This window comes from Vulpes lagopus, chromosome 4 (genome assembly GCF_018345385.1).
Source record: "Vulpes lagopus strain Blue_001 chromosome 4, ASM1834538v1, whole genome shotgun sequence".
Lineage (NCBI taxonomy): Eukaryota > Metazoa > Chordata > Mammalia > Carnivora > Canidae > Vulpes > Vulpes lagopus.
Genome location: NC_054827.1, coordinates 85,132,785 through 85,156,600, shown reverse-complemented (window position 1 = coordinate 85,156,600; position 23,816 = coordinate 85,132,785). Strand labels below are relative to the sequence as shown.

At 37.2% G+C, this 23,816-nt stretch overlaps 1 protein-coding gene across 1 annotated transcript; it reads left to right on the top strand.

The window, feature by feature from the left end:
• The first annotated feature begins 825 nt into the window (after window positions 1-825).
• Window positions 826-23,247, top strand: ATP6AP1L (ATPase H+ transporting accessory protein 1 like). The gene is made up of 7 exons (XM_041751446.1): window positions 826-920; window positions 7,985-8,028; window positions 8,281-8,339; window positions 9,873-10,108; window positions 15,943-15,993; window positions 18,296-18,536; window positions 22,966-23,247. Exons 1-7 carry the CDS (start codon window positions 826-828, stop codon window positions 23,245-23,247), a joined length of 1,008 nt encoding a protein of 335 aa, XP_041607380.1.
• The last annotated feature ends 569 nt before the right edge of the window (window positions 23,248-23,816 follow it).

The following is a 23,816-nucleotide window of genomic DNA, read 5'->3' as shown; positions in this document are numbered from 1 at the left end:
GGGCCTTGATGTATCTTTTTAAAATTTTTTTAAGATTTTATTTATTTATTCATGAGAGACACACAGAGAGAGGCACAGACACAGGCAGAGGGAGAAGCAGGCTCCATGCAGGGAGCCCGACGTGGGACTCATCCCAGGTCTCTAGGATCACGCCCTGGGCTGAAGGCGACGCTAAACCGCTGAGCCACCTGGGCTGCCCTTGATACATCTTTACAACAGGTTTTTGAGTTAAGTACTTTGTCCCCCTCTGCAGATGGGGAAACTGGACTTTGGAATGCACTTGAGGGCTGTCTGACTCCAAAGTCAGTGCTCTTTACCATTACATTCCAGATCTCTTAGCACATAGAGTCATGAATTTAATAGGAAACTGTGAACTAGGATGCATATCTAAAATTAGATAAATTTCAAAGATTTTTCTCCTTTATTTACCTGAAAAATGCATGTAGTAATGCATACTTTGTAGATTTTTGTGGAGAGTTTAATAGCTTCCTGAGAAGTATTATGAGATTCTTATTAAGAGTTAGAGTATGAAAACAATGCCAGTTTCTAAAAAAGAGGTTAATTGAAAATCTGCTCCTTAGTAATAGTCTCTCATGAATAAGCAAACATCCTAAATAGACCCACTGATATCATTCTACCCTCTAAATTAAGCAGTATCAAGCCCCTCCCTCCACCCTCTCCTATGCATAATACATCCTGGAAATGTGATCTTCTCATTGGTTGAATATGTTGTCAGTCACAAGGCATGGAAAGTACTGCCTCTGCTCTGTTTGCATTTATGAATTAACAGATGTGCTTGGTTTGAAGAAACTGATTCATTTCTTGATGGGAAGAAAAATCTTGCTTAGTTTTTCACTTATTTCTTTTTGTATGGGATTTTCACTAACTTTGGACCAGATTCTTGCAAGGAAGAATGTAAGGTGAGTCATTGCACATTTTTTAAATTTGGTGCATCTGTGAACTTCAATGCAAGTGTGAAATTAGATGGTTCTGTAATTTCTTTATATTGTTGCATAGCTATATTTGTTTATAATTCAAGTTGGATTTATTAGATCATTCAGTAGCTTATTAAATCATTGGACTAGAGTTTATAAATATGAGATGAAAACAAAGTCTTTATTATAAGAGGCAAGGATTATTCAAAATGCACAAGAAACATTTGTATTGTGTATCAAAGTATGTATCTACGAGAAAATGACCACAACAGTATTCAGGTTTCTTTTAGACCTACGAGTAAATATTAATTTTATGGTTTTCTCCTTCCATTACTATGAGAGGAGAGAGCAAGGAAAAATGTAAAAACTTCAGAAATATATAACCTGTCCTTTGGAGAAAAGGTGATGAATCATTTTAACTGGTAGGAGATGATAATTGTTTGGAGTACGTACTATTTAAAACTAACAAGCAAAACTTCTATTTCTGTGTCCTTTGTCTTTTTTCTCTTTCCATGTCATATAAGGGAAACTAGAGATTTATCTATAAGGGAGACTATTTGGAATCTGAATATCAATTAACTTATGTCATATCTCCTAATTGCTCATTATGTGCCATCCCAACAAATACATCAGGGAATTTAGTGTGAACACCAAGGATAGTGCCAGGGAGAATGGTCTGCCAAAACTTGTTAAAGAATCTTTAAGTCACCAGCTGATAAAAACTATACGTGTAGGTATTTTCTCATTGTTTCTAAGTTAATTAGTGCTTTTCTTCAAGTTCATTTTCAAATAATAAGTTAAGGCTTAATAAAGTGTCCTTACTTCATTTATACAGAAATGACTTATTTGTGCATTACACTGGTAAAATGTACACCAAATACTATGAAAATCCCAGTTCTGTTTTTAAAGCAAGGTTAACGGGTTTAAATAATCTTGGCTTCAGAAGGGACCCTAGAAATCACATCAATCACTGATCATTTGAATCTAATAATATAGCATATTAATTTATTATGAAAGAAACAAGAGTTGCTGTTTTGTGAATGTCTTTCACATCATGGATCTGAGATTTAAAACATCTTTCAGGGACACCTAGGTGGCTCAGTGGTTGAGCTGCTGCCTTTGGCTCAGGGCGAGATCCCGGGTTCCTGGATTGGGATCAGGGATCAAGTCCCACATATGGCTCCTTGTGGGGTGCCTGCTTCTTCCTCTGCCTATGTTTCTGCCTCTCTCTCTCTCTGTGTGTGTGTCTTTTGTGAATAAATAAATAACATCTTTAAAAAAACCCAAAAAACCCCCATCTTTCAGTTCTATGGGTCTTTTCAAGGTTATTAAATCTCTAGGAAGAATGATTGTATTTTAAGCTTAATACTTGTTTCCTAAGCTTAGAAAGAGTAGGGGTCACCACTCTCTCTTTACATATTCCTTCCTCAAATTGTATTTAAAGCATTCCTTAAACAAAAGGAAATGTTTTTCCTTTTCTACCCAGCATCCTGTGTGATCTCCCATTTTCTACTTCCCTTTCAGACTTCATTCATTAATCTGTTAGTTCATTCATGCATGTAGCACATAATGTTTTTAATACTTGGTACTTTTAAGTACTAGGCACTGGGCTAGGTACTGCATCTACAATGATGAGCAAAACAGATATAGTCCCTGCCTTCATGAAGCTTTAAGTCTAGTGGGGGAGGTACGATCATTAATCAAATGTGAATTATGCTGTGAAAGAAAAGTGTGGGAGGCTATGAGCACGTATAATAGATGGATCTGAACTGATCTGAGATGGTAGGAATAGTGTTCTTACGGAAGTGACATTTAAGCTGTGATCTCTAGCATAGGGAGGAAGTATCTAGGAGGTAAGGGGAAGGGGAGGCTAGAGAACATTCTAGGTAGAGAGAACAGCAAGTAGTAAGACTCTTATGAGAGAAGAAGGGAACATGAAGCATTCAAGGAGCTGAACTAAGGAATGCTGGTGTAGCTAGAGCAGACAGGGGGCTAGATCAAATGAAGTGAGCACAAGTTTTTTTTTTTTTTTTGTGTGTGTGTGTGTGTGTGTGTGTGTGTATTTTTTATTGGAGTTCGATTTGCCAACATATAGCATAACACTCAGTTGAAGTGAGCACAGTTAACAGGTCTTTGAGGGCCTTAGAGGCCATGGTGGGAATGGGCTCTTCATGCTGCATAGAACCATGACAAAACTGCTTCTCCTTCACCTTCATGAAGGCATGACTTTGCAGATTCATGATGGACTACCTCGTATATAAAAAATGTGGCACCAGGGATCCCTGGGTGGCGCAGCGGTTTGGCGCCTGTCTTTGGCCCAGGGCCGATCCTGGAGACCCGGAATCGAATCCCACGTCGGGCTCCCGGTGCATGGAGCCTGCTTCTCCCTCTGCCTATGTCTCTGCCTATGTCTCTGCCTCTGTCTCTCTCTGTGACTATCATAAATAAATTAAAAAAATTAAAAAAAAATGTGGCACCAGCTACTACAAGCTTAGGGCTCTTGATTACGTTTCAAATGCAGAGTTCCCTTCTACTGGACAAGAATCTGAATGTTTTAGAGACAATGTAGGTTTTCTTAAATTTTTTATTAAAAAAATTTTTAACCAGTGTTTCTCATTTTATTCATATACATAATTTTATTTTTAAAAAATGTTTTAAATATTTTACTTATTTATTTATTTGAGAGAGAGAGAGAGAACAAATGGGTGGAAGGCCAGAGGGAAAGAGAGAAGCAGACTCCTCTCTGAGCAGGGCTCCTGACATGGGTGTGGGGCTTGATCCCAGGACCCTGAGATCATGACTTGAGCCAAAGGCAGATACTTAACTGACTGAGCCAGCTAGGCGCCCCACACATAGATAACTTTAACCAGTAATTCTTTGCAATTCTTACTTTAGTTCAGAGATTATCTTTGGTTGCAATTGTGGTTTCCCATAAAACCCTGTTAATTCAGTCATATGGGTATGGGAAAGACCTATCTAAATTATAGTTCATTAAAAAAAAAAAAGTATGTGAGTGTTAACTGTATATTCATGACCATAGATTCATTGAAATGAAAATAAGCCTTTGTTGTCTTCTAAAAGCTTTTCATTTGTGAACATGTGAAAACTTCTAATGAGTAGAGCAAAATCTCAAGCCAAGCATATTATCAGTATGGTAGCTCATCCATCCATCTATTCATCCACTCATTCATATGCTTTTTCTCAGGAAACTTTTATTAAACTGTTCTGCTAACTAGGTATGTCCAAATGACTTGATTAATTTATATCTTATTTAGATAAAATATATCTCATAATTTTCTGTTTTTGTTCATTAAGACCTTTTAAAATTGAATACTTAACCATGTATCATGAAATGTGATTTTTGGATAAATGAAGTTTAAAATAAAGAAATTTAAAAAGTCTATTTGTTTATGATGATATCAGAAAGCTTGAAGCTCTTTAAGAAGTTATTGCCTTGATATTAGTGTTCCTTTCATGTATTTAGTCACTTTGTAACTTGTATAGAGTTTGGAGTTAGGGTAAGATAGAGATCTTTTCTCTAAAGCACATCTCTATTGTAATTACATGATTACTGATTGGAGTCTCACTTTTGCTGCTCAGGAAATTAAATATCTTAGTGCTCCTAGGTGTAATGGGCCTCTGAGGACTGATTTATGCTAATGCTACTCATCAGAGACTTACTATATAAATCTGAATGCTAGTTTATAAATTTCAAAAGGAAGACATCTTTTTTCGTCTTTTTTTTAAGAGAGAAAGAGAGAGAGAGAGTGGTGGGATGGGAAGGGGCAGCGGGAGAGGGAGAGAGAGAGAATGTTAAGCATGCTCTATGCCCAGTGCAGCGTTGGATATGGGGCTCCATCTCATGACCCTAAGATCATGACCTGGGCCTAAATCACAAGTCAGGTGCTTAACTAACTGAGCCACCCAGCTGCCCCAGAAGGCATCTTTTAAAAAAGAATAAACTAGAAAAATCCATCAAAGTAATGCATGTACATGGTTTTAAAAAAATCTGGGGTTACCAAGACATAAATTATAAAAAAAACAACTGTCTCCCATTCAGTCATCTTTTCTCTAGTAACACACAACTTCAGCATTCCAGAACCTTACAATCTCAAACACGTATTTCTCACTCATGCTACATGTTGATAGCTGCAAGTAGCCTGTTGCAGACCTGTTCCAGCTCTGTTTCCCATGTCTTGTCATTCCAAGACCTAGACTGACAGAGCAGCCCATGTTCGGGCACACCATTGTGGCAGAGGGAAGAGGGCAAGGAGGTGCAGACACGTGCAGCACCTCCAGAAGTTTCTGCAGAACTGCTATACTGTCACTTCCACTCCTGTTCCCTTGGCTCAACCAAGACATATAGCAGAGACTTATGGAGCTGGAAATACTCTCTACCTGCAGGGAGGTGCTGCAAAGCATATGGCCAAGGGCAGGGATATATACATTTCTGAGGAGTTGGGAACAGTCATATAACCCACCAACCTGCCCCCGTAGAAAAATGCAAACTAACCTAAAGTGACAGAAAGCAATTCTTTAGCTTTCCTGTGGCTGAGAGTGGATAGAAGACCACTCTACTGCAAAAGTGCATGGGGAAACTTTGGTGGTGTGGAAGTGTTCTGTGTCTTTACTATGGTGGTCTGTTGTGGATATATGCATAGGCCAGAACTCGTCGGATTATACACGCGGAGTGATGTCATTCATTGTCCTTAAATTATATCTCAGTAGAGTTGATAAAGTGAGAGTAAATTGTATGCATGCATGAATTTATCAGTAGCAATGAGTAGACATCATGGTCACCAACTTGTCCTCTCCAGAAATTCTCATTAGATAGGGGCGCCTGAGTGGCCCAGTCAGTGAAACGTCTGTCTTTGGCTCGGATCATGATCTCAGGGTCCTGGGATCAAGCCCCATGTCAGGCTCCCTGCTCAGTTCAAGCCTGTTTCTCCCTCTCCCTTGGCAGCTCCCTCTCCTTGTGCTTTCCCTCTCTGTCAAATAAAGAAATAAAATCTTAAAAGAAAAATTCTCATTAGCTATAGATAGTAGTTTCATTGCCCTAAGAGAATGGTACATTCAAGTGTAATTGGTTCCATATAATTCGTTTTAAAGCACATTCTGATACAGGTTTAGTAACTCTTTAGCTAAAATTATGTTTTGCATAGGGATCATGATATGTACTATATATATTTCTAATTGTAAATATATTGAGCTTATGTAATAATTATATATAATTGTCTTGAATTGTAATGTCTTAAATACAGTTTGGTCTGCATTCTTACAAACAACAAGGTACAAGTTCTAAACTACCTTGTACTACAAGGTACAAGTTCTGAAAAATTTTAGATAGGCAATAAACTAAAAATTTTTATGACATTTATGATGCAATTAGAGATTTAAGCACTGACATGATATTTAATGTTAAAAGAAATTAATATTTTCTATATGTAATGGGCTATTGGTTTAAAAAGTCCTTATCTTTTAGAAATATATACTTAAATCATGTAATTTCTGACATTTCTTTCAAAATAATGCCAGAGAGGGGAAGTGGGTGAGCTCAAAGGTGAGATAAGATTGCTTATAACTTGATAATTACTAAAGCTGTTGGTGGGTACAAGTACATGGGGGTGGGAAGAGAGCTTATGTTTTTCTGTTTATGTTTGGTGTATGTTTACAATATTCTATGATAAAAAGATATATAGACCTTCTAAGTTAGCAATTTCACTTCTAGGAATTTATCTTAAGGAAAATCTTGGGGATACGAATGAACAATCCACAATAATGTTCAATGTAGTATTGTTTATTAACTGAAAACAACCTAAATATTAATGAGAATTTGGTTAAGTAAATTGATACATTTCTATGATGTAATACCGACAAGAAATTCAAAATTATGTCAGAAAATCATATTGAGTACCAGGTGATGTATAGAATTGTTAAATCACTATATTGTACATCTGAAACTAATATAACACAGTATGTTAACTAACAGGAATTAAAAAGTTAAAAATTGTCAGAAAAATATATATTATATGAAAAAATATTTATGATCTATTTTTTATTTTTTACTTTTTAAGGATTTTATTTATTCATGAGAGACACAGAGAGAAGCAGAGACATAAGCAGAGGGAGAAGCAGATCCCCCATGGGGAGCCCATGTGGGACTTGATCCTGGGATCCCAAGCCAAAGGCAGACACTCAACCACTGAGCCATCCAGACATCCCTGTGATATGTTTTTAAGTTGAAAACAATTTTGCAGGCTCCAAAACAGGATGTTTATACATATCTGTTTTTTAATTTTATAAAAAGTAAATTTATGTGTGTTGTGTGTGTACCTCTGTGTGTTTGTGTGTATGTAGAGTGCAACACTGGAAGGATATATATTATAATTTATATCCCCATAATTTTCAGAAAGAGCTTTTTGGCAATAGAATCTTTTTTTTTTTTTAAAGATTTTATTCATTCATGAGACACAAAGAGGCAGAGAACATAGGCAGAGGGAGAAGTAGGCTTCCTGTGGGGAACCTGATACAGGATTCCATCCCAGGACCCTGGGATCATGACCTGAGCCAAAGGCAGACGCTCAACCACTAAGCCACCCAGATACCCCTAGAGTCCTTTTTTAAATAAAAAGGATTGAATATTTTTGTTTTAATATGGTAAAATTACAATGAATATAAAATTTCACTGTAAAAGATTTTATTAGTTGATTATTTGGTTTATTATTTGGTTACTATTTATTTTGGTTAGACCTCTGTAGCACACTTTTTTGCACATGGTAGGTCTACAATAATAATATTCAATGGGTAAGAATTTGGGTTGATGTTTACAAATTTGAAAAAAATCCTGACTTTCCTTATTTTCTTTGAAGAACATGTATTACTACTTTTTTAAAATCAGAAATTCACTATGAAAAAGTGGACAGTTTTGACAGGTAAGGTTCTGTCTTTTACTCTTGAGATGTAATAAATTGAAATACCCTCCTTAAAACTTCCTGTGAAATCTGAAATATAGATATTTGTTCAGCATCTTTTTATTTTATTTTCTCTAGTTTCATCTCTCGAACATCTTCAAATAAAGAAGTGATTATAAATGGTAAGATCTGTGTTTGCCCGTAAGATTCCTTGAAGAGTTGAGAAGAGTGTCGTCTGTGGTGGGCTTCCCTGAGTATTGGTGATTGAAGCAAGAGTCTCTTACATAAAAATCTCTTAAACTGGTATATTTTAAATAATGAACCAGAAGAGGCTCAAACCTGGTAGATTTTACAGTGCTTTGCATTTTATTATCATTCAGTTACATGAATAAATCTGACATTTAGCCTTTGTACTCATATCATTTGTTTAACAGATCATCAGAGTAATGGAGATGTGAATCCAATCCAGAATTTCACAATACCAATCATAAAGGTATGGATATGTTAGGAAACTAGATTGTATCTTTAAAAATATTTTTTAAAACACATTTCAATCAGGTCAGAGCAACTGTGAAAATATAAATAATATGAATATTAATAACTAACATTCTTGCTTAAGCTTTGGGTGGGGAAATGTATTATGGTAGTTTTATAGTAAATAGAAAACTAAAGTTTTACTTGCTCTTGTATATTGTTTTACAATAGTTGCTTTCCAGACAGGATCACTATAGTAACACTTTGTCTTTGGTTACTGGTAAGCTTGGATGGCTGCTGCCTCTTTAATTTCTCTTTTTTCTGTACTTACACTAGAGTAATTGGTATGGGATAATTGATCTAGATAAGTGGATCTTCTTTCAGATATAGTCCTGTCTTTGTGACTTCTGGAGTCAAGTACTGAAGTGCATTGTCTTGGGCTTCCTAAGTTTTCATAAGATGAAGAATGGTATTAGCATACCCTGCTAGTTTATGTACATTAAATGATCTGGAGCTGCACTGTCCAAGGCAGTGGCCACTAGCCACAGGTGCCTATTTAAATTAAAATTCAAATGAAATAATGTTAAGTAAGATTAAAAATTAATCTCCTCAGTTGGACTAGCCACATTTCCAGTGCCATGATAGCTTTAGAAAGCCAGTGGCTGCTGCACTGAGTAGGACAAATATAGAGCATATCCGATATTGCAGAATGTTCTATTGGACATTACTGGTCTGGAGAATTATGCTGATATCTAGAATCCTCTTCTATGTCTTTTTGCTTAACATGCTAATTTCTTTATTTTTAAATCCTGCTTTCTTTGGGTTCCTATTTTCTGAAGAGATTACTGCTATTAGTTTCATGGCATGGTGAATTTTTGTTTTTAATTACTAAATTTTTTTAATAGTTTTAGGTTTACAGGGAAAACATGAGCAAAATAGGAGGTTCCTTCCTATGTGGTCCCTCAAACCCTGCCCTCCACAGTTTTCCCTTTGTTTAACATGTTGTGTTATTGTGGTACATTTATTAAAGTTGATGAACCAATACTGATACATTATTATTAACTAAAGCCCATAGTTTACATTTGGATTCACTCTTTGTGTTGTACATGTTATGGGTTTTGACAAATGTATAATGCTATCTACCTACCATTACAGTATTATACGGAATATTGCTTTTGTGGCCCTAAAAATCTCTGCTCCACCTATTCATCCCCACTCTCTCTCTCCCAGCCTGGTTAACTTTTGAAAGTCTATATTGCTAAAATTATTATTTGCAAAGTTGGCTTTTTTTTTTCTTAAACAATTTGTTCCTTTCCAATCTTGGTGCTTTATGGAACTAGGTTCAAGTACTTTTCAGGTATACCTATCAGTTTAGTCTTGTTAAATAATTAAGATGAGTCTACCTACCTCCTCTGTTTCACTGTAGTGTGGACTCTGGAGCTAGAGAGATGAGAGTTTCAACAGGTTGTGAATTAGCCCTTTTACTTCCAAGGAGCCTTTTGTGCCATGGAAACAAATCCATCTCTTAAATTTTGTTTATTTGGTTAACTAGGCTTCCAACTACACTCCGAGCAGACAAGGACATTTAGAAAAAGAACCTTGGAATGGATTCAACCATCATAGCCCAGTTAATGTCTCCATGGATGGAATTCCCTGCATTCTTTTCTGGGCCAGAGGAATAACAATAAAATTTAAGAATCAGACCTGGCTGGACCTTACAGATGAAGCTTTTGGCCAGAAGGCAACCGTGGACATTAGCAACTCAAACTGCAGTGAAGAAAGTGCCACGTAAGTTGACTGCTTTGCTGGAGGAGGCCCTTCGGGCGATTTTAGTCTGTTAACTGGGAGATCCAGTTTTCTCACATTTCAGAAAATGGAAGTAGGTTCCTTTGTAGTGAATTTGAAGCACATCTCTGATGAACTGTTTAATATCTAAAATGAAAGACCAAGTCAGAAATTAAGTTGAAAAAATAATTTTTCCCAGCAATTTTCTTGTTAAAATACCTTGTCAAATCAGAGTTGTGAAAGTGAGGGTTTTCCAAACTCGTTCTGAAAGATGAACAGGATTCCAGGCTTGGTATCAACTCCAAATGTGAGGTGTCAGACTACTTTAGTCCTAACAGGGTGGAAATCATGTATCAGTACGCAGAGTCCTATATCTTCTAGTGGGTGAAACAGAGAAGGTGGACTCTAGCCAAGGCGGATGTCTGCTTCTAGGGAGTGATCTGAAGCTGTGGAATGATGCCAGTTTGCAAATGTGCAAGGGTACCTTTGAGTGGCAAATGTCAGAGGATTCTTTAGGACATTTGTTCAAAATGATTATAATAATTCATTTTGATTCAAGATAAGCAGATGGAACAAATACGCTTTTTGAAGAAGAAATCAATTTCCAGTACCTTTCTCTGCTTTCTAGTCATCCAAGCGAAAATTTTTTGCTTGTATTTGTTTTGGTTGAGGAGGAATAAGTCTGGCATATCCCTCTTGCTTTCTGTAAATCTCCTTGCTTTCAACATTTGCTGGTTTAATGAAAGCTTTTGGAAGATTGTCTGCATTTGTTTTGGCCTGGTTAAGATGGGCATAATGCTTTGTATACTGTGTATTTGTGTGTGTGTGTATTTATTTTATGTAATTTGATTGGAAACACTTTTTTACTCCTAAGCTTTACTTTTCATTTAAAAATTATTTATGATGGGTAAAAATGGATTATATGAATATTACAAGTTTTAGTAAGTAGCTTGCTATTCAGAATGATGATCTCTTATTAGGGAATTTTAAGTATAAGCGTCCAGAGTCCTCACAGATTTGTTTATTCTGTTGCAGCACGGACTACCAAAGAGATTCCAGCACTGCTGAGAGCTCAGGACTTTTTTCTTGGACTCTAATTAATTCCCTATAGGGCTCTTTATTTGTGGTCAGTTGCCTGAAGAGAGGCTGATTGCCTGGGGATCTTCTTGCTTGTCTGTGGCTGACTTGCTTGCCTTGATTCCATTTATTCTGACCCCAGGATATTTGTGGGGAAGATCAGAGCACCACAGTTGTGTTTTTTGTTATTTTATTTTATTTTATTTATTTATTTATTTTTTTTTGCTGGGCTTTAGAAATCTTAATGATCTCCGGGAACCCAGAGACAGAAAGAATAAAACTTGGCTTCTAGACCCAGTTCTGCTAGTGAACTTTGTGACTTTACAAATAGGAGCCACCATAGCATCATCTATGAATGGAGATGATGCCATCTATTAATTGTAACAGGCCTGGAGCACTTGCCAGGGCCAGGCACAGTGTGAGGACTTCACAGGCACAATATCTGTTATTCCTTACAATGCTATTTGTGAGTAAGTCCCCGAGTCACAGACTGTTACCATCCAAAATCAAGGCTTGTAGAGGTTAGGAAATTTGATAAGATCATGCAGCTTATTTGGTAATAGATCTGGGACCTAAAATGTCTTTAAAAATGACATTTCACCTCCTCTTTCTTGGCCCTGTTTTATAGCATTGTGAAAATCACCTGGGGAAATGTATGCATGAGAACTTCGAGAACTCGTCAAAGGCTACTCAAAGTAGTAGTATTATCTTCCTAGTTAGGGTAAAATAGTGCCTATGCCAGTTACCTGGTAGAGAGACCCAGAGAAAGTTTGGTTTTTACAACGCAAAAAGGAATGGTTGGGTGGGACCTGACTTTTCTTCTTGGTCAACACCTAAGAATTCTAGTAGGATGAGTCCTGAGTGAGCAGCATCCACCTCCTGGTGTCCTGTTCAGTCAAGTGTGCAGACATTCTGGACAGCCCACCCACGGGGGTAAATGGGAAGCTTCCTAGTACACGAGGCATGCAGGGACCAGCTACTGAGACCATCCCTCATTCTTATGAAATCTTATATTCTCAAGAACCAGAGGCAGAGATGCTGAAAGAATAAACCCCAGTAAAGACATAACCATGTAAGGTCGAAAGCACAGATTAAAAAAAGATGACCTTATTTTAATGCTTGGAAACAAAATGTTCAGGGAAAGGCAAATTGTTGGCAGACAGATTTGCTACGGAAATCTTTTGAAATAGTGAAAGCCCTACAAATAGAGCATAATCTGAGCATCTGTACTTATTTTGAATTTAGGCAATTATAGTCTGAGGAATTCAGAGTCTGTTTTAAACGTGGGAGGTTAGGGCTCTTGGAAGAGTAAAAGCAGCTCTTTTTTGAGTGACTTACTAGATTATATATCTCCTTCGTGTTCCCAGGTTATGGTGCAGTGCCTGGCACTTAGGAGGGTCTCACTGAATCATTGTTGAATTTGCTTTGTTGAAATCAGGCATTTTTTTACTCTGCAGCAGAGCATGTTAACAGCTTTCATCAAAACCAGCGCTGCTAGAGAAAGCTCTTGGAGTGTCAGAAGCTTAGAGGCCATCGAGCTGCTCCCTCAGGAAAAGGGGATAGCAGTTAGACGGGCTCAGTATCCCTTTGCTTTGAGGTTTTAATTCATCAGCTACAGAGTCAGTTTATGGATAACTAAGCTATTCTGATTCCTTGGAAGAAATATAAAAATTTCTGTTAAAGTAAGTGACCAGTCAAGTTTACAAGAAATAAGTTTTATTTCTTTAAAGTATCTTAAGTTCTTTGTAATAGACTATCAGAGTATTTTTAGAGAAAGGCCCTTTTGGAGACTTGCTTTACTGAGTTAATTTGCTTACAACGTGTTCATAAATGAATGCTTCTCAGGTATCTAAGCTTGCAATGTTAGGAAATAAAGATAATTCTCTTAGTAACTTTATTTATCTGATTTATTTTGTAAATACCCCTTCCCCTTTCCCCATAAATAGTATGAGGATAAATTTCAGCTCATTTACTGACTTTTCTATTTCTTGATAAGTAAGACCAAATATCACATTTGTGTGATATTTTTTCAAGCTTCTAATTGGATGTTTTATGGCTATCCACTCTTGCTTTTTTGGTTTTATAATGTATATTTAGGTGTTATAACCTCTAGACATTATAATGTCACATAATTGCATCATCCTTTCTGTATTTAAATTTTTCACATTTTCTCATTTCAGTTATTTAGTTTTTTCTCATTCTTATTTTTCATCCTCATTGAAATATAAATAAAATACACTAAACTGCACATATTTAAAGTACACAATTTGATCAGTGTTGACATATTTGTACATCCATGCAACCAGTACTATGATCAAAACAGCAAACATTTTCATCACCTCAAAAGTTTCCTTGTGCCCCTCTATAATCTTTCCCTCCTACTTACTCCCAACCCTCCAGGTAACCACTGATCTATTCTCTATCATTATATGTGATTTTACATTTTCTAGAATTTTATATAAATATGATAATATGGGGCACCTGGGTGGGTCAGTTGGCTAAGTGTCTGACTCTGGGTTTTGGCCCAGGTCCTGATCTCACGGTTGTGGGATTCAGCCCTGCCTGTGCTCAGTGTGGAGTCTGCTTCAGATTCTTTCTCCTTCACCTTGGCCCTTCCTGCTCACACACTCTCTTTCTAAAATGTATGAAAGTTTTTACTAAATAAAAAAAGTTCTATGGTGTGTACTCTTTTTTAGTCCAGCTTCTTTCACTTAGCATGGTGATTTTGATATTCTTCTACATTGTCACATGTGTCAAAGTTATGTTTCTTTTTACTGCTGAGTAGTAAGCCCTGCATTATATGGATATACCACAACTTGTTGAGCCACCCACCTCTTGATGGAAATTTGATTTTGCCCAGCCCGTTTTTTGATAGCTTTCCAAGGAAAGTTGCTTTAAACATTCATGTAAAAAAGTCTTTGTAGGAGTGTATATTTTCATTTTTCTTAAACACCTAGGAATTGAATGGCTAGAGCATATGGTATATGTATGTTTAGCCTGCTTCTCTCTCTGCCTATGTCTCTGCCTCTCTCTTTGTGTCTCTCATGAATAAATAAACAGAATCTTAGAGAGAAAAAAAGAAACTGGCAAATTGTTTTTTAAAACAATTGTACCATTTACCTTCCCAGTTGCTTTACATCCTTACTGACACTTGGTATGATCAGTGATTGTAAAAGAAAACAATTTTCTGCGTGGTTAGCAATTTCCGAACAAATTTGACTGGGACTTGGGTTAAAAAATAAGCCTTGGAGTTAGTAAGAGATTTACCTTCTTAGAAGAATGTGTTTACCTGTCAGGAAGTAATGAAACTCAGAACCATGGAATCATTCCAGCTCTTGGAAACCCACAGAGGCTACTTGTCTTCCTCTGAGAGACAGTTATTTACCTTCGTGGGTATTAGACATGCAGCCATTTGTCTCCCTTAGGGTGAGCTATTTGTTCCATCCAAAATCTGATAAAAGTCATTGGCTTACATTGTGAGGTAGGTACCTAGTACCAAGGTACCTACCAAGTGTGCCAAGGAAAATTTTTGACATTCAGGAAGCAAATATTTCTCTCCCTCTCTCAAGGGGTGAAGGGGGACCACTGTCTCTCTCTTACATAAACTCCCAGATTCAAAACGTTGGTGTCCCTCACCTGTTTTACCAGTCCCAGTACGTACAGGATGGTATCTGGCTCTCATCAGTTGCCCAGGCAGAAGAGTTAGGTTAAAAGGGGAACAAATGTGGTTATTGCTATAAATTGGTAATATTCTGTGTGACATTCAGGAAATTCTCATGTTAGGTTTCAGAAAAATGTGAATAAATATGGATATTAAGAGCTTAAGGTAGATTTTTGTTTGTTTTATAGAGCAGAGATGCAGGGAGGGACAGAGGGAGTAGAGGGAGAGGGAGAGAGAAAATCGCACACAGACTCCATCCCTTTGCTGAGCCTCACTTGGGGCTTGATCTCAGGACCCTGAGACCACTACCTGAGAGGAAACCAAGAGTCGAATGTTCAGCTAACTCAGCCACTCAGGGACCCCAAGAGTAGGCTCTTAAAGTTTTAATTATTACAATTACTTTGCGATGATGCTTCTATCTTTTTTTTGTTTGTTTTGTGATCCTTCTATCTTATTGTAGTTTTATTTTATATTTTACTGATAACTAATGATGCTGAGCATCTTTTCATGTACATATTACTTCCATGTATATCTTCCTTTGTGAAGTGCCTATCTTTTTACCATTTTTTAAAAAAGATTTTATTTATTTATTCATGAGAGACGCAGATGCCCTGCCTGATGTGGGACTCGATCCTGGACCCCAGGATCATGCCCTGAGCCGAAGGCAGACACTTAACCACTGAGCCACCCAGGCATCCCTCTTTTTACCATTTTTAAGTTAAATTGTCTTATTGAATTGTTAGTATTATTTATTATATTCTGTATACTAGTTCTTTGTGTATTGTGAATATTTTCTCTTGTTTCATAGCTTGCCTTTTTTACGTTCTTTTTTTTTTTTTCCTTTTTTACGTTCTTAACACTGTCCTTTGAAGAGTAAAAATTTTGAATTTAATAAAGTCCAATATGTGGATTTTTTTCTTAATAGTTTATACTTCTATATTTTTTCAAGAAACCGTTGGCTAGTCCAAGATTATAAAATTGCTATCTGTTTATTCAATAAATTTTTATTTTCAGCTGTTCCATTTTGAGCTAATTTTTTAGAGTAGCATGACATAAAGGTTATTTCTATTTTGATAGACTGTGTTGTTTGTTTCCTTAGTTTGTCTCTGAAGTTTGGTGATGCTGAAATTCCCAAAGGTCTTGATATAAGGTAGGTATGGATACTACTTTGGAATGTCATAGATTCAGCACTTCACATTGGCTCCATGTAACTTATTCATTGAACATGTAGTATCAAGGGCCTGCATGTGCCAAGCACTGTGACACATGAAATGCCACACATAGCTAGCTATACAAAGTTAGCGATATTATGGTGGAATCATATAGTAATGCTTTCTTTAGTTTCTATGAAAGCATCTATATAGATATTTCCTTCTTTAGTTAGGACTTAGAAATCACATGAGCCTGAAAATGTGATACTCGTTAATAGATAGTGCCTTACATTGAATTATATTTATCATTTAATAATAGCAAAAAAGTCTTTGTTAGTTGATGTCTCAGCAGACAACACAGGCCTACATTTCACTGTGTTTATGTGTGGAAGAATGCATCTGCCAACAGTAATTTATTTAAGGAGTTAGGAATTGCTCCAGGAGTAGGGGACAATTTGAAGGCATTACATTTTTTTTCTTATAAAAATAAAATGTCTCTGTTCCTATAGGACCAACCTCTTAGTGGAGATAAACAGCTGTGTCTTTAACATTACTTGAACAAACCATCAGGATGTGCTAGCGCAGTCTTGCCTAAGCTATGTTCTGTGGAACACTTCTGCTATGTAAAAATATTTATAAGATTCCCCAGGAAAGGAGTTCTGTGGTCAAATGTGTTTGAGAAAGACTGTACACCATGTCCTCCCTTTGGAGATTCACAGCATAAATTTGTGTATTCAAGTTACTGTAAAGACATGCTCTTAAGGAAGATTGCTGCACTTGGTGACTTTGATTAACCTCTCATTTCCTATGTTTACTTTGGAAAGCTCTTTCCTCAGAATATTTGCCTACATATCATGAAGCACTAGTGTTTTACTGGTCGTAATGTAGAAAATACATGTCATCACCTTTCAGAGAAACTTTATAAGGAAAATAGAATCCCACAAGGTGAGCAAACATATATACAAACACAAATATACATATCTGTTTGATATAGGAACGAGGAATAATTTTTATTCAAATAGTGCTTTTTTTTCCCCTGAAAGGAAAATAGCTATATATATATATATATTTTTTTTCTAATGATAAAGGTATGTGGCCAACACTGTCAGTACCTCATCTATATCACTTGAATGTTTCTATTTGAGAGCACTATAGTCCATTGCTCAACTTTGAACTGTCAGCCTTTCTTTACCTAAGAGTTTTCTTTAGCCAAAGGGATCCACTGCCTCCAGCAGTTCTCAACTGATGATGGGAAGAAGTGTATAAATACCCCAGCTCCCTCACCCTCAGGTCAGATAACAGGCATGTAAACTACCCTGGCTCCCAGGGTACCCTGTGAGTGTTAAATCCCACTTGCCCACAGTGGAAACTTGCTTAATAATGTGTCCTTTTTGGATGTCTTCCATCCTTCTGTCATTTCTCTTTTCTCCATTTGACATATTTTGAATTCTCAAATAAATGTGAGACTATCTTTGCAAATACTTCTTCTATTCACATTGTTGTCTCAGGGCTTCTTTAGGAGCCCAATACATGACCAGAAAACAGAAAAATCAGAAAATACTTATATATAAAAAGAACATGAAAATCACTCATAATTTAACCACTATTTGTAACCATTAACATTTTAATCTCTGTCCTTCTAGAATTTTTTTTACACAGTCACACATTTGTTTTTAAATGAAAAAATGATCATGCCATATTATAACTTTTTATTGCTGAGTAATATTCCATTCTAAAATGACTAAGAGTAAGGGCTCTGGTCTCAAATTGGATTTGGAGCCCAGCTTTAATACTTAATCTCTGAATAAACTTGTACAAGTTATTTTTTAACCCCTCTGTATCTTGAATCCTCACCTGTGAAATGAGGATAATATTATCTATCTCAAGTTAGGGTAAAATACACATTAAAAACATAGAAGGATGTTTGATACAGCAAATGCTTTCATTATTATTTTTGACCATTGTTTATTTAGCAAATTCTATATTATTATCCATTTCATTTTTTCAACTTTTTTGAAGTAATAAATCAAACTTCGATTTTAAAAAAGAAAATAAAATGAGCTTTTTGTGTTTTTTTTTTTTTTAAGGAATTTGTACTGTTCACATTGGGGGTCTGCTCTGACATTTGTTTTCATTAGTACCTATTAGGAGATTATGGTTCAGAACTAGAAGTAAACTCTCTCTCTGAGTCAGTTCTACTGTTTGACAAGAGAGGGTGCAATTGCACTGTTCATAGATGATTTCCTGTGTCAGCAAACATCAAAGGATTTTAAGAATAATGCTGTTTGTAATTATTTTCAGATTCACCCTTACCAATTACAATAAGTTGCACCTTCAGAGCTGGTTTAGTCTGCATCGAGTTGAGATTATTGTCAATAATTCAATCCAAGCAACTTATAACGCAACTGGTGTATATGCTCCGTCAAGTTATTCCTACCACTGCCAGCACGTCAGCAGCCTGCAGCGATATGATGCCCTCTTGTTGCCCAGCGACACAGACGATATGTCAAGCCTGTGGGAGGTCACTTTTGTTGATTTCCAGGTAACAAACTGAAACATATGCTCAGTGCACCTGTATATTTGGTGCCAAAGAAACTCGGTGTTTGAAAAAACCTGAAATACAGATATTTAGAGAAAGGAGAGGAATGGATACCTTTAAAATGATATTGGTATTTTTTTCTTTATCTTCCAAGTTATGAAACAGAATAGGATAGAACAGTATCCACACCCTATGTTCCCCCTACTTGCTTTTACATTCACATTTATGCAGTCACTAATAATTATCAATGAGGAATGCCAGCAATCCAAGCTGGAGGGAAGCTGTGGCGCGAAGCCCAGTGACTGACACTTCCTGGAGTGAGAGGCCCTTCTGGGGAGAGGAACTGTTGGATAATTATTTTATTTCCTTCAGGGAGTGGAGCAGTGATCCTATCAGGACAGATAAGAAGTACATCTGTGGCATGAGTGACAGCTTTGGCAGTTAGCACAGGAATGGAACTGTCAGCCAGGGAGTCAAAAATATCCCAGGATCCTCTTGAAAGTATTTGGGGAAAGGCATGGGGGCATTAGACATTTCTTTTCACCACCAGAATGTCAGGCAGAGAGACATCTGTCAACTTCCTCTGTCCTGTTTACCTACGAAGAAAAGCTTCACTTGTTCTTCCAACACACTGAAATGGGCGGGATTTTGCATGTCCCATTTAAGAGCACTTTCCAATCTCTTGCGAATGTAAATGGGTTTACTTCCAACCGCGCCCCCCCCCCCCCGCCCCCCAGCAGCTTGAAGAGGTGTGGTGTTGAGAGGCAGTGTGGGATAGGGAAGGAGCTTGCATTTTGGAGACTGAAAGAAAGGCTTGGTTTCAAATTGCTTGTCAGCTCCCTGGATAAGCTTAGTTTACCCTCTTAATATCTGGTCTTTGTTTTATGGACGTAAAGAAGTCATGGCCTAACATATGTGGCAGTACCCAGGACTGTGTCAAGCATGGATAACAGTAACTACTACTTCTGAGTCCTCTCTGTGTGTCAGCTCCATTGTGGTTGTTTTCCATACTTTGTCTTCAAGATGTCATAATGTTGCAAGATTGCTCTTGTTATCCCTGTTTTAAAAATGGGATGACTGAAACGCTGATGATTATATATTTTCTTCAAAGTGATATAACTGGTAAATGGTAGAAGCAGAATTCGAATTCTGGGCTGTCTGACTTCAAAGGCACTTTATATATATATATATATAATATATGTATTTATTAATATTTATAAAGTATGTATTATATATATTTCTCTTACACCTTAAAAAAGAGAAGCAGGCACAAAGAGCAAGAAGTAAGTAATAATGGAGACAAAGAATAATTCACACATAATCTTGCCTGATTAGAACAGAGGAATTGATCAATTTATACCTCTACCTTGTTTCAGGAATGATTTAAGGTGACTTAGAGAAACACTGGAAGAAAACTGATTTTGAAAAATTTGCAAACCACTTCATAGTTTTTAGGATGGTTATGATAAGAAAACAAACAGGCAAACCCAAAATAGAAAATAACAATTGTTGGCAAGGATGTGGAGAAATTAGAGCCCTTATATATTGCTGGTGGGAATGTAAAGTGATATAGCCTCTGTGGAAAATGGTTTGGTAGTGTCCTCAAAAAATTAAGTGAAGAATTACCATGTGATTCATCAATTCCACTTCTGAGTATATACCAAAAGGAATTGGAAGCAGGGACTTGAACAGATATTTGTATACTCATGTTCATAGCAGCATTATTGGCAATAACCAAACGTTCATCGATGGATGAATGAAAAACAAAGGCTAGTGTATACATGCAATGGAATATTACTCAGCCATAAAAGAGAGGAAATTCAGAAGCAGACAGCAGCTTGAATGACCTTTGATACCACGCTAAGTGAAATAAAGCGGACACAAAAAGACAAATATTTACATGATTTCACTTATATGAAGTATCTACATTAGTCACATAGAATAGTGTTCTCAGGGGGCTGGGAGAAGAGGGGAAGGAGGAATCAGTGTTTAATAGTTACAGTTTTGCAAGATGAAGAGTTCTAGAGATGGATGATGGTGATGGTTGCACAATAATGTGAAAGGACTTAATGCCACTGAACTGTACACCTAAAAATCGTTAAGTTGGCAAATGTTATGTTACATATATTTTACAATAAAAAATGTAAAACAAAAAAAGGGCAAAGATATGGGACTTAAGAAAAAAGAAGAAAGGATCAAGTAGAGACACCGATGAGGTTGGTCCATAAAACCACAAGACCATCTATCTGATCTGGGTGGAAACAGCACAGTGATTTGGCTCTGAAGCTTTGGAGCATCCAGTATAAGAAAGAATTGCTCAATTACATGTTTTTGGGGCTCATAAGATTATTAAAAATGTGCTTGCGAGCAGCACATTTTATGGCTGGTATGGTGCAGCCTATGCCAGTATCTTCAATAGCAACCTTATAGTGAACACAGCAGGGGATGCCAGAGGTGGGCCTTGTTAAAACACATTTAATATAAGAAGATGCCAAAATGCAAGCTCAGTCTAGGCAAGAGGTGGTAGCGCTAGTGATTAAGGTATAAGTACAGGAGGCTGCATTCCACATTGGTGACTGCCCATCTGGCTTATTCTAAGAATAAAGTATAGAGTAATGCCATGTGCATGGCAAACAGATGCCTTTGGTGGGCCATTTGGGGACTGGTTAAAGTGTAGGCTGCATCACAAGGAGTATATTTATTCAACTCCAGTTAAGTCTTGCTTCTTAGGAATGCAGGCTCAGGGTTGCTGGATCTTTGACTTTTCAAAAGAAGCTAGAAGTCTGGATTTTAAAGGGAAATCTCAGTATGTTCTGGGCCTAACAAAACTAACCTGTGGGCTAGATAAAGCATGTTTGCAACCAGTAGTCTAGAAAAATGGATGGACAACATACCCTTCAGGCATTCTCCACAGATACCATCTTAAGGATTAAACCATCTCAACCGTCTTAAGGATTAAAGTAGAGTCAATGTGAGGACATTTTCTTTGACTGGAGTTGCAGCATCAAATGAGGCCATCTTTTGTCATTTTGTCAAGAGCTTGATTTTTCAGGCACTAGTCTGAAGAGAAGACCACTTTGCCTCTCTGGAGAGGGGTGGGCCAAGGATCCCAGAAGTCAGGCCAGGAATCTCCTTTAGGAGCTGTTTTGGATTCAGTCTAGTGTATGGACAAGGCCTCTCCAGTCTATGGCTACAGTCATTTTAGCATGAAAAAAAAAATGGGAAAGCACCCACTGAAGTCATAAAAATGAGTTCCCAAAGCACCCATGGATAATTTGGTTTTCTGATGTACCCCTTTGAAACCCAACTGGGTGACTGAGTTGCTATTGTATAGGACTTTATTCTAAAAGCCAGCTAAATGTGGGAGCTGCCTTCCACAACTGATTGGTCTTAATAGAGTAGTCACCCTGTAGCCCAGTTTCTTTCATTGTGACTGTATTTAGATACAGAGCCAGTTGTCTATTTGAACCTCTTCTAGTTCTAAGTACTTGAGCTGTTTCATTTGCACATGTGAGAAAGCTCTTCTTTCCATTCTCTGGGCAGGGTGCAAACAGGGACTGGTATACAGCTCTTCCAAAAACAGTACCAAGTCTGTATGGTACAATTGATAAAGAGTGGGGGGTAATGTCCGGAGGAAGAAGATAACAGAACATACCAGGGCTTGTAGAGTTGTAAACCAAGAAGTGACTCTGAGGCCAAACTGCCTGGGTTTGAATCATAACTTCACTGTACTTAAATAAATGATCAAATCACATAACATAAAATAAATTTAAAAAAATAAATTCACTGCACCTACTGCTGTGTGACTCTGGGCAAGTTACTTATCTTTTCTGCGCCTCAATTTCCTCACCCATAACATAGTAACTTATTCATAGGCTCTTGTGAGTTTTAAATGAATTAAAGCAGCATCTAGTACATAAAAAAAGTTCCATGTTGGCCTTTATTGTCTGTATTTTGCCTCATTGGGGATCATGCTATCTTCTCCTATGAGACTCTTCCCGCCTACTTCCTTTCAATAGAATCAAAGGCAGCGGAAGTGAGATTTAATTATTCTTTGTGATATTTACCCTAACATTTATGAAATTTTGAGTGCACTTTGGATTTTAGAGACATCACAAAGTTACTTTTTAGATGGGCTACAGTATTTCTAAGGATCAGATTAAAAGAGGTTTTATTTCAGAGCCTTGAACTTCATGAGCCTTTTAATATGATAACCATGCATCTCAGAGTGTCTGGGTCAGGCTTGGTTTAAAATTGCATCACCATCCCCATAAGCACACTCACGTTTGTTAAATCGTGTGCTCAAATTACTCAGTAAGTATGGCCCCCATATCTTAAATTTGGTTAATTCGGAGTCCAGAATCCTCAGCCCAGCTGAGAGGTAGATCTTAGGAGAGAAAGAATATGTCACTTCAGCTCTTTGTCCTGACAGATCCAAGGCTTTACCATCAAGGGGAGGCAGTTTGGCAAGGCCCGAGACTGTGCCTCCTCCTTCTCACCAGCCATTCTGATCGGCCTGGCCATGTCCCTGATCCTGCTGCTGGTGTTGGCCTACGCACTACACATGCTCATCTACCTGCGGTATCTGGAGCGGCACTATGGTTTCATCACCTCTCCAGCCCACTTCCCCCAGTTGAAAGCTCGAGATGCAGCAGAAGAAAAGGAGCTGCTGAGGAGCCAGGGAGTCGAGTGCTATGAACTGAGAAGCCAATAGATCTGCAAAATTTATGTGTAATAGCACAGGCCCCTCTTCCTCACAAAGTCCACAATGGGTTCTGAAAGGAGTTATTTCTGTTCTGTCCTCTTTGGCTTGTGATATAAAGTTTTAACCTCATGGCTTGATTTTTTTAAAAAAGGAAATACATGCAAAAAATACATTTTGGAGCATCCACTGGCCTATTTAGATAGACTTGAGGTAATGAAAAAGTTGTCCCAGGAACCCCACAGAGATAAATATGATTGTTGCCCCAAAACTACTTTGAAAGCAAAGGGATATTTCAAGTTACAAAGACAGAAAAAAACAATGATGTCATTTAGAGAGGGGAAAACATTTGGTCTTTCTTGTTTGTGTCAGTTCAGATGTGATAATATAGAATAATAAATCCAACTTTGGAAGTTCAGAAAAATAAATCCAACTTTGGAAGTTCAGAACTTAAAGTTATTTTGAAACAGTTTGCATTTTTTGAAATTATATCCTGATTTTGTCTTAAAAATTAATCTTAATCTTTCCCAGAGCTGTTTTGGGAAGACCATTGTCAATATGGTAGGACACTTTATTCAAGG